The sequence below is a fragment of the Prunus dulcis genome, chromosome 2 (assembly GCF_902201215.1).
Source record: "Prunus dulcis chromosome 2, ALMONDv2, whole genome shotgun sequence".
Taxonomy (NCBI): Eukaryota; Viridiplantae; Streptophyta; class Magnoliopsida; order Rosales; family Rosaceae; genus Prunus; species Prunus dulcis.
In genome coordinates, this window is record NC_047651.1 from 10952486 (window position 1) to 10965125 (window position 12640).

General features: G+C 38.0%; 1 protein-coding gene across 1 annotated transcript; it reads right to left on the reverse strand.

Annotated features, from left to right (window-relative positions):
• Nucleotides 1–3807: 3807 nt before the first annotated feature.
• On the reverse strand, nt 3808–5199 carry LOC117618108 (F-box protein At5g65850-like). Its single transcript, XM_034347728.1, has one exon. It carries the CDS (start codon nt 5197–5199, stop codon nt 3808–3810), a length of 1392 nt encoding a protein of 463 aa, XP_034203619.1.
• Between the last annotated feature and the right edge of the window lie 7441 nt (nt 5200–12640).

A 12640-nucleotide genomic window follows, 5' to 3' on the forward strand; every position in this document is an offset into this window, starting at 1 on the left:
TGGCCCCTTTTAAATTTGGTTGGTTTCTAACCTTAGGCACCATGTTGTTTCCCTTTGTGGCTGGGCCCTCTTGATCTGTTGCTTTGTAGCGGTTTCTTTGCCGTCTATTAAATGCAACACTTCAGTTCAAAAAAACCCATGTGAAATACTGTAACTCCTTTGTAACAATTACTTCAATCAATACAATACAACAATTATCTCAAAGGTCTCTCTATTTTGCATTCACTCTAACAATTCCCAACCATTAACACAAACACCAAGGCTTCCATTATTCCATTTCATCATCATCATCATCATCATCATCATCACCATCATCAATACCAATTTTGTCTTCCTCCCTATAAGGGGTGAATAGGAGGAGGAAGACGAAGGGAGATGAGTGGCAATCATGGCAGGTAGTGTGGAGATGGGTGGCGGTCATGACAGGTTTTGGAGATTAAGGTTGTTGCGTTCGAAGGGGTGGCTGTTGGGAATCAGAAGATAAAAAATTAAGAATAAGCCCATCTGTAAACAAAATTAATTTATGTTTTAAAGTAAATACATGACAATAATTGAATGGGAGTATCACACACTGACGTGGTAGATCTGTATCATTTTATAATTTCTTCATCTCCGAGACAAGCTCCAGCGTGCAGCAATTTAAGAAAGAAGTATAGATGTAGTCATATGCGTATGAGAGAATAAGGGAGATTTGATAGTGGTAGTAATATGCCCATGATTGTTTTCCATTTTTTGTTTTTATTTGACAGATTAAATTGATAAAAGAGCATCTTCCTCGGAGATGTCAAATGCAAGATCTAGTTTCAGTAGTAGTTTGACATATTGTAAAAATGTTAACTCCACTCTCCTATATGATCAAATAAAATTTTAAAGCTTAAATGTCAAAATGGTCCATGTATTTTACCCTATCGGCCAATTTAGTCCTTGTGATATCAATTTGGTTAATTTGATTCTTGTGTTTATTTCCGTTAGTCAATGTGCAAGGGCAATGCCATGGCCCTGGGGCTCGCCCCGCTGCCCCACCCCTCCCCCCCCTCTCTCCCAATTTTTTTTTTTCAATCTCTTGTAATATATTATAAAATATATGATATAGCAATACAATTACTGCAATTAGATTAGTGCTAGCCTTCTCAGTTGAAGATGAAAAAACTACGTGGAAGTGATTTTGAAATTTTGACCCCTCCATGTTAAGAATCCTAACTCCACCACTGTCAATGTGGTCCTTCCTTTGCAAAATCTACTGCCTTTTGTTTTGTTTTTTCGCAAAGTCTGCTGTCTTCTTTTCTTTATTTGTTGTCTGTAGCAAAAGATTTTGGAAGAAGGAAAAAAAAAAAAATTTATATGGCTCACCATCAACTACAACACATTAGAGACATATTATTTTCTCAAGTTTACTTGTATTCTCTTTCAAGAACGGAACAATACATTAACCAAATTATATTGTTCTTGTGTTTACAACTAATAAATATGTGAAACATAATTATTTATGTTTTTGCACTTTGCATTTTTGAAGTTTATTTGGTTGATGCCAAGAAATTTTAACGGATTCAAACAACAAAGGTAAAAATATCATTAGATTTTAAGCTAAAGAGTTTAGCTAATTCACTCACCGAAAAATTCCTGATTCCGCCCTTGAACTCCACCTAAACCACAACCACTTCTCTGCAGCAAAAATCTGGGACATTCATGTGAACACCACTTATAGTGCAATTTCTGTAGCCGTCTCGAATCCTCGTCATCTTCGCACCGATACCACCCTCGAACTCGATTGTCCCAACATGACTTGCGCTTTGCTTCCTCTGGGCGTTGGTCAATCCAAGTCGACCATACACGCTGGAGTGAGCTGGTGGATCCCGGAGGTGGTCTTCTTGTGCTGAGCATGGTGGTTGGTTGAGAAGGAAAAAGATAATGTTGATGTAGTCATTGAGCGATTGGGATCACTTAAGTGTTTTTTGGCTGTCAATGAATCTGATAGGAGAGAGATGATGGTGGGAGCATGAAAAAAATCCAAGGCAGAAGAGAAATAAAATAGTAGGCGTTCGATTGACTCAAGAACATTTTTTTTGGCTACTAAAAAACGTTGGAAGAGTGGAGGTTGGGGTTTTAATTATTAAGTTCTTTATTATTTGAATAAGAATATTTGTAATCATTACAAATTTTTTAATTGATTTAATTTTTTTTTCAATTTTAACGGAATTTGGATGGAAGGATCATATTGACTAACAGATACAAACACAAAGATCAAATTGGCCAAATTGATAACACAAACCTATGCTTGAAAGAATATTAAAATAGTATTTAACAACAAGCTTTATAGGATGTCAAATTTGGCACTGCTCTTCTAGCCTTCAAATCTATGTAAAATTTGACTTATCAATTATAACAAATTTTCATTCAATTCTTGTTATTTCATGTTCATGTCACAATTTAATGTCTTCTTTGAAAATGCTCTAATAATTTCAATTTGTAAAATTTACCAACACTTTACTTTTTATGCTAAAATAATTAATAGTTTTCTTTCCTATGTCAACATTTTGTGGGATTAAAACCAAATATGCTATAGGCTTGTGCCTCAAATAGTTAAGAACATCAACTCTTAAGCTAGAGACTACGTATAACAAAAAAAGAAAACGTTGATAAAATAATTAGCATTTTACTCAAACAAGTTAATATGATGCGCAAATGCCATCGTCTCCAAGTCCATTAGATAATAAGAAATAATTTGGACTTTTTCTCTTTTTCTCTCTATAGGATATGGATGCAATTGGGGTCAAGTTTCATATGTATGGTTTGATTTTTTTGATTAATAAAGTTTCTCTCATGCATGCGAAGTTTTTGGGACATGCCATCCTATTTTTATATTTTTTTTTCTTCATAACATTGCATTAATTGAATTAAAGAGTTTGTTAAGTACAAATTATTAAAGTAGCAAATAAATTTATTCAAATTTCCAAATAAGTCAACAAACTTTAATTTGAAGAGTTTAGTTTGCTATTACTATTGAAGATGCTCGTATGAAAAGGTGTGAATTTACCATATTATCTTTATTTAATTAATAATTTCAATTCTTAATATTTGCATTAACTAAGGACATTTTCTGACATTTTGAATGTTTCACCATTCTCTACCTTTTGCGCTATATATAGAGAAATACAATAATACCGGATATCAATACAAATAGCATTTACAAAGGGTTAATAATACCAACACATAAGGGTCCAACGGCACATATAATAATCTTGGAAAATGCTGGCTTTTAGCAGCTTTCAGTTCTACGTTTTTAGCGATGACTTTATTATTATTTTTTATTATTACAAAAGTGAAAAACCTCTTGGGCGGTCCCAAGGAAGTCAAAATAAAAAGGAGTTCCAACAGATAAAGGCCATGCTTCCACAGGTGAGAAGGCGATAGGTTGTGTCCAAGCTTGGCCAAAGCATCTGCTAAAAAGTTGCCCTCCCTGGGAACATGGTGGAACTTAACTTCTTCACGAAAAGAACAGAGCTGCAACACGTCTTCAATAAACAGCTTTCGTCTACAATAAACATGGGCATTAAAATTTGTAGATCGATGAAAAGCAATTTACAGTAAAATTTTGACTGGTTATTTGCTAATGTAGCTAGCATACATACCTTCATTCATTGTGACATTCCTTAATACATCTCAGGGTAATGCAAGTTCAAATTTTCTGCATATATTTTAAATAAACAAAAGGATGCGAAACATCATAGTGATAAGACTTTATATCATTGTGCTTTGACCAAAAAAAAAAAAAAGACATAACATTGTGCTTATAGCTCTTAAAAATTACTAAAACAAGTCCTTCTCATTGTAAGAAATACGTGCAGACTTCGTCTGTGCTTTCAAGTAAAGTAAATCTCTCTCACTTACTTCTGCAGCGTTAACCATATTCCTCCAAGTTCTTTGAGACATGGGGAATTCAGTAATTCCATTTCTTGTCCTCTTTGGTTCTTTTGCATCAACCAAATCTCCATAATTCTTTAGAGAAATCATGCTGTCCGTACAACTATGGATTGCCATTTTACCTTTGAGTAGTACACACTTCATAGAAATACGTCTTAGATCCACAAAGAATGTAGTTGTACTGCAATCACTCTCGTCATTGAAAAATATGCCGTGCTCCCATTCGCCACACTTAGAAAGACTAGTAGGCTTCAAAGGTGCAAAAAGATCTTGTTTCAAATCGAATTTATAATTTAGCTCCCACGCTTTGTTATCGTAATTTTTCAATCCCCATATCTCAACAGATTTTCTTCCCCATATCTTCAGATGTCTATCTTCAAGTGAAGAAAGATTCACTAGTGCCAAAGATCCCTTGAAATTAAGCAAGTGAAGAAATTTCCAGAGATCTGGATTTTTACCCAAGGAGGCAGGAGGAGGTGTTAAATAGAACTCTTCCTTCTGAAAGTCAAAAGAAAGTATACGTACGGATGATCCGTCATCTCCATGGACCAACCAATGCATGTGTCCATGTGCATATGCGGACTTGTAGGTTGGAATGCAAGGAGGAACTGTAGGTAATTTCTGCCATGAGCTTGTACCCAATACAAGAACTTCGGCTGCCAAGTAATCTTTTTTATTGGTGGAAACACGAACAATCTTGAAGCTACATGTTATATTATCAAATCCCATGCCATACCAATCAACATCGCTGGGACTATTAGATGGAACTTGGACGTCACTTGCTGATGGGAGAATTAGAACTTCTCCCCTGAAAGGATTCACCAACAAGCATGACCTCCCATGCTCCAGATTAAGACCCCTAAAGCATGACCTTCCATGCTCGGGATTATGACCAGTAAAGCCAAACAAGTTGCAGAAAACAAATGCAGCTGAATAGAAACGTCGTCTGGATCCGAAATAGGAAACAATTGCCTGTTTGCTCTTTGTCAATAATTTTTTGCCGTTGTATTTCAATGGATACAACGTGTCATGTTGATGAAAAGGAGACTCATCAAGAACAACAAGTCGAGGAACTTCAGTGGTAGTAGTAGAACTAGTTAGAAAACGACGCCGCATGTGCATTGTCGCAAGAGAGGGGTCGTCAACCGTCTTTAAAAAGGCCTTAGATACACATCTCATGGAACAAATCGAATTGACGGGCAGTCTCCAAAGGATGTCGATAAGAATTTCCGGCGGTAGAGCGCCGATTGTTATTGAGTTTAGTTCTGGCTTCTCCATCTCGTTGTTGTAGTTTTTGTTTTTTCTTTTTTCATATGAAAAAATAAATTACAAGACAAAGCCCCTCGGGCATGAACCCGTTGCTGCAGTTGATGTCCTTATTTTCTTCAACAATGTAAGATATTATTCGTTAGTATAATTGTAGGGACTGGATATGATATGCTATATGTCTTCAATATTGCTCATCCGGCCTTCCCTACTTATATGCAAATACAAGTGTAGTCAAATAGACATCTCCCAAGATATATTTTCTGACAACTATATCTCCAAGTATTTTTATTCAATACGTCCTAATCCTTAATAAATGCATATTTCTCGTTGTCCCAATTTTTTCCATGATGTTTTTTTTGGACGCTTTCCTTGTGCAACACACAAATCGGTCAACACCGGATTCTTCTCCTCATAATTAGCTTTCTTGTAGCACAAGGATTTCAATCTCTATACAGAATATTTTCCTACCATAATTAGGCTTGACGTTTTCATATGAATATGTACTTTGTGTAATTGATAATACAAGGGAGTACATGGAATTCCCCAACTTTTTCTTAAATCAGAATATTGATTCAATATATACTTAGGGTTTGCTTCTTTTTCACGTGACGCCTCTTTGATTGGTCGTCAAATTTATTTGCTCCATGTTGAGGCCCAAAAATCCAAGGATTAGGCCCAGGTTTATTCTTAGCCCAATACAAATAAATTGATCGCCAAAGGAACACAATTGGGAAGTAAGAGAAAATTGTGGGACGCACCTACATAAGCCATGGACCATGCGTCACGCCAAGCAAGCATGCGCAAAAGGGCCAAAAATGCACTGGCTTTATAAATTCACGTTCACCAACCTATCCGATGCTCTTGGCCTGATAATAGCTTATTGCAGTACAATAAAATCCAAGCACAAGCATGTTAAATAAACAAGCGATGCCATGTAAAGAACCGATATTCTAATACCAAGCCGTGCTACAAGCTTAAGTAGGCCCAAGCCACATTATTACCCGGGGCTTGCTGAGAAGGTTGTGGTATGGACGGGAACAAGCAATCACAGGGTCCATTGAAAGTTCGAGGAATGAAAGTTTTAAGCCACTTAGGAGCATTAAAACTCAAGCCTATTCCTTGAGCCCAAACACATGGGTTAGCATGAGAGAGGGAGAAAATTAATCCAATGCCCTAGGAGAATATCTAGTCTGCTGCAACATTTAGATAAACCCACATTAGTAAAATGCCCAAAGTAAAACAAGTAGGCTATTTACAGCAGCTTGATGAAAACCCATTAGACGTTGGAAATAATATGCTAATAACCCAATACTGTACACACAAGCCCAGCCTAGCGCCTTTTAAAAATCTAGGATCATCTACCCTTGTCAGAACTCCAAGATGGTCAACGAGGAGCCATGGCAGGGACCAAAGGAAATCCATGTATGTAAGAGGAGTACCCATTGGATAAATGACTCTACCCATTCTCTTTTCCTCTGTAAAGCTCTATTTTGAAAACCAAGAAGGAAAGCAGTTGGCGCCTCACCCCCATGGGGAGGTCCAGCCACACGAAAAACCTTGGAACCCCAAAGAACCTGCAACCCAGAATCTCTGGTTAAGGAAATTTCACCAAAAAGGGGGAATGAAGAGAAGTAAAGGAAAAGTGGGAATGGATGATCGATGGAATTAGGGTTCTTTGTGCATATAAAAGGGAGCTTCCTCTACCCAGTAAGAGGCATCATCTAGAGCCTGTCCGAGCTTTGTCAAGCAACTGGGAATTTACTCAAGCCACCCAATGTTCTTCTTCTGTTGTTTTCTTCATTCCCTGAGATAATGTTTGGGCCAAAAATCTGCACACCCAGCCCAACGCTGAAAGCCCTGAATAGCGGAAACAAATCACAGTACTCAAGCAGTCAGGGCTTTGCCTTTAAAACAAGAATCAAAGGCCCAAAATCCAGGAAAGCCCAACCCAGAATTTGTCAAAAACACGACAACGACATTGGGCTTCGAAAATCACGAAAATCAGCCCATAACTCCAAAAAACCCAAATTGGGCTTGGCATGGTCAAGTAAAGAGAGATGGGCCCAAAAAGAAACAGAATCATGTGATCTCCTGACTTGGAAAAGTTAGCAATTTCAACTGGGATTGATAAGAAGTTAATAAGGGCAGGTATAAAAGAAGGACGTCTCTGAAAACTCTGCCACCGGAAGATCAAAACCCCTTTTATATATTTAGAGATATTGTTTCTGCTCCAAAGAAGGCACCATCTTTCAAGAGATACAAAGGTTATGTTTTCTAATAATAAGCAGGAAATAGGGAGTTGTTCAAACTGGAAAATCAAACTAACCATCACAGTTTTAGCTCTCACAAGGAGCAGTTAAATTGGAAGAAGGGTTAGGGTTTTGCTTTCAAGAAAAATAGGGAAGTGATTGACCTTGAAGCTGACTATTGAGAGCTTATCTACCAGAAGATCAAAACCTTTTTCTTTTCATTTAAAAATGAGAAGATCTTTTGAGAATTTTTGTCGCCCATTATTAAAAATAAAAAAATCAGGAACACCTCTCCAAAGCATCTCTTATAAATATAAGAGATGGTGAACAGAGAAGACACACAAAAAACCAATCAATCAACCAAAGACAAAAACTCAAAATGATCACTTGATCTCTGAGAATCTTCAAACAAACTGAAGCAACCAAAAGCTCAGTGAAGCCACAAGAAGGAAAATAGCTACAAATTGAGACTTCGAGTTTCAGACTTAGAAAAAGCCATTCAAAACGAGATTTCTCTCGTTACAAATTTGGTTCAGCAAAACCCAAAACAAGCAGAGTTCAAGTTTTTACAAATATGAAAACCTCAACAAATTTATGGAAAGCCCTGACCAAGCAGAACTTGATCTGGATCTTTCTTCCCACTAACCTTTGGTATCTTTCTTTGTTAGTTAGAACTTAATCCGGATATTCTCCAAGATGATGATTCTGAACAATAGGAGTGTCCACAGGTTTACAATCTAGCATTCCTGTGTCTGTCAACAAGTCTAAGACATATTTCCTTTGAGAGAGAAATATGCCTTGCTGCGATCGAGCCACCTCAATTCCCAAGAAATATTTGAGTCCACCTAGATCCTTCATCTCAAACTCCGTAGCCAGATAGTCTTGTAGCTGTGACATTTCCTATTTATCATTCCTAGTAATAATCATATCATCAACATAGATTATTAATGCTGTTACCTTCCCTTTTCGATGTTTCAAGAATAGAGTATGATTTGAGTTGCACTGTTTGAAACCATTGTTCTTCATTGCCATGGTGAACCGTCCAAACCATGCACGTGGTGACTGTTTCAATCCATACAATGCTTTTTGTAACCTGCAAACTGTTCCAGTCTGAGTAGTATTATATCCAGGAGGAATGTCCATGTACACCTCCTCCGTGAGTCACCATGTAGAAAAGTATTCTTTACATCAAACTGGTGTAGTGGCCAATCCAAATTAGCTGCAAGGGACAATAAGACTCTAACGGTGTTTAACTTTGCAATTGGAGCAAAGGTTTCTTCATAGTCTATACCATAGGTCTGTGTGTACCCTTTTGCCACAAGTCTTGTGTCGCTCGATAGATCCATCTGCATTGTGTTTTATAGTAAACACCCATCTACATCCGATAGTCTTTTTTTCTCGGGGTATAGTCTCCAATGTCCAAGTCTGATTTTTCTCAAGGGCTTTCATCTCCTCTTTTATAGCTTGGACCCACTAAGGATCTTTCAATGCTTCAGAGACCTTGGTTGGAATATGGATAGCAGACAACTAATGCACAAAAGCCTTGAGTGGTTCAGACAGCTTCTCAGTGGATACATGATTTGCAATTAGATACTTGGATGTCTTGCCAATATCAGGTGAATAACGGTTTGGTGGCTTCCCACGATTTTGCCTAAAAGGTAATTGATATCCAATAGTTTTATCATCTAAATGCACAAGTCTAGTAGGAGCAGTTACCTCAAGGATATTCTCAGGAGATTGCTCTGTTGGTACTGTTGAGTTAGAAGGGGGTCTTCATCTTGTTGTTCTGTAATGTCTGTAGGTGTGAGACTCGGATCAGAAATATCTTCGCATGGATCAGGTGGGTCAGGCAATTGATCGCTATGAATGGATGGTTGGTCTCTTTTCGACAGAGAGTAATCTCGTGCTCCAGACTCGAAATGATCAATCATTTCTATACAAAGAAGAATTTTTTTATTTCCAAAGTTGCTCCAATTCTGCTCTTCACTTCGTATCTCCGTTTGAAGTGTAGAATTGGATGATGGGTCATGGAAGAACAGCTCAGATTCTAGAAAGGTCACATCCAAAGTGACATAGGTTCGTTGAGTAGGAGGGTGATAACAGCGGTACCCTTTCTGATGAGTGGCATAACCCACAAAAACACAACGAAGCGCACATGGATCAAGTTTGCTACGTTGATTTTTGTGAAGATGAACGAAAGCCACACATCCAAAGATTCGGGGTGTGAGTACCAAAACAGAAGGCAGAGGTCTGTGTTGTGCAAGCACCTGTAAGGGAGTTTTAAAGGTCAGTGCACCAGAAGGCATGCGTTGATCAGATGAACTGCGGTGATAGCATCATCCCAGTGATGGCGAGGAACATGAGCTCCAATCAGAAGTGCTCAGGCGGTTTCAAGAAGATGTCGATTCTTTCGTTCAACAACACTATTTTGTTGTGGTGTCTGAGGACAAGTCGTCTCATGGATAATTCCATGTTGCTGGAAGTAAGTCTGAAAGTCATGATGGACAAATTCTCCACCGTTGTCTGAGCGAAGAATCAGGATTTGAGCATTAAACTGAGTTTTCATCTATTTGTGGAAGGACTAAAAACAGGAAAACACTTCATTTTTATTCTTCAGCAAATAAAGCCATGTCATCCGTGTACAATCATCAATGAATATGACAAACCATCGAACACCAGAAGGAGCAGTGATAGGAAAAGGTCCCCAGACATCAGAGTGAATTAACGTAAATGGAGTAGTACACTTGTTCGTACTCAACGGGTAGGGCACAAGGTAACTCTTGGCCAAAATACAAGTATCACATCTGAAGTCAGAGTCCTTGAAACCTGAGAATAAATCTGGTATAAGATGCTTCATATAACTAAAAGACGGATGTCCCAATCGACGGTGCCACAACCAGATTTGTTTTTGTTTGCTATCAAAGGGATGTGTCATGCTGTTAGCCATGCTGGGACTGAAGTCATCGACATAATATAGCCCCATCTCTTAGTACCACGACCAAGAATCTCCTTAGTGTGAATATCCTGAAGCAAACAAAAACTCGGGTAAATGAGTACACAACAATTCAATTGTTCAATAAGCTGACTAATATTGACAACGATTTAGTGGATAAAGATGGAACAAATAAAGTATTAGACAGTGTGAGAGAGGATGAGAGTGCAACAGTTCCAGCCCCTGTCACAGGATAAGTAACACTATTGGCATTTGCAATACAGGTTCGTCAAGGTTGTGTAGTATTCAGAAAATCATCAGGATCAAACGTCATATGATCAGTTGCACCGGAATCAATCTTATCAGAAGTATGGAATCCATAACCAGTACCATTACTGGTCATATTTGCATTATCCTCGATCTGTAAGAGTAGCCCACCAATTGGGGTAGCCATGCGATTTAAAACAAGTCTCACAAGTGTGTCTCGGATCACCACAATATGCGCAATCTAGTCCATGTATCGGGGTCGTTAGTCTAGAAGTCATAATCTGTGAAGCAGAAGATGCATAGGATACAGGTTGAGTAGGAGTTGGGATCGGAATCTGAGTCTGAGTTGGGGCCGGAGTCGGAGTCGAAATCGAGATCAGGGTCTGAATCAGAGACCAATTCGGGGTTAGGGTCATCATCGGAGTGGGGGGTCGGGGTCGTCATCGTCATAGTCGAGGTCGGGGTCGGGGTCGTCAAAAGAGGATCCTGATTCTGGATCGGGTTCGGGGTCAAAGTCTGCATCTGTAGGAGTGGAGCCATCTGGGCACTCAACTCAACGATGGTTAGTAGAGAATGAGCGAAGGAGTCGGTGGTGCTACCTCCATGAGGATTGAAAAAATCATCAACCCCCATAGCAGCGGCAGGGGTTTGAAACTAGAGTAAGCAATTCCAAGATCGCCGCTCTGATACCATGCTAAAATATGAAAACTATGAGAGAATATTTGTTTATGGGAATTTTCTGTGTATTCTTCTCCTTGTCGGAGGTCATTTTTATAATACAACGAAACCTGAATGGGCAAGTAAATAATAAATTCCTAAATCTATTTGCAGTAGGAAATCAAGAATTAAAGTAAATCAATTACAATTATAATAGGAATTCCTGGTGTGTAAGGAAAGTAAATCAATTTCCACAAGTCACGCCAACACTTCCACGCTCCGAATTTAGACCGGTAAAGCCAAACAAGTTGCAGAAAACAAAATCAGACGAATAACAACGCCGTTTGGATCCGAAATATGAAACAATTGCGTCTTTGCTCTTTTTCAATACGTTATGGCCGTCGTACTTCAATGCATACAACATGTCATATTCATCATAGGAAGACTCATTAAGAACAAGAAGTTGAGGAGTTGAACAAGTAGTTAAAAAACGACGCCGCATGTCCAGAGTGGCAGAAGAGAGGTCGTCAACCATCTTTAACAAGGCCTTAGATACACATCTCATGCAACAAATCGAATTTATGGGCAGTCTTGAAAGGATGTTGATAAGAATTGCAGGCGGTAGGGCATCGATCGTCATCAAGTTCAATTATGGCTTCTCCTTCTCGTTGTTCCAGTTGATGTGCCTCATTCTCTTCAACAAAGTATGTTATTAGTTGGAGTAGGGACTAGATATGCTATGATACATGTCTTCAATTGCTCACCCTGCCTTCCCTCCATATTTATATGCAAATACAAGTATAGTCAAATAGATATGTCCCAATTAGCAAAAAAAAATAAAATAGATATGTTCCAAGAAATATATATATTTTTTAGAACGATATCTCAGAAGATTTTAATTCAACGCGTGTGAACCCTAATAAATGCATATTTCTCATTTTGGAGGCCTAAATTGGGTTGGTTCGTGAGTAAATTATTTTTCTTTGTCAAAAACTTCAGGAAGAGTTATTATACACGCAAAGTATAAAAAAGCCTCGTCTTTTGAGTATGATTAATATGCGAATGAGAGAAGATTTGATTGTTTTTCATTTTTATATTATATTTATATTTCTTTTAATTTGATAGATTAATTTGATAAAGAGCATCTTCCTTGTAGATTTGAGGAGTTCAATTTGCTACTACTGTTGAAGTTGCTCGTAACCTATAATTTGTGGAAGGAAAACGAGTAAATTTTTTGAGAAATGCTTGCTTTTGCATAATTTTATACAAATACAATAATACCAGGATCCATACAATAACACTAAGTACAAAGGGTTAATAATACCAATACATATAATAATCTTGG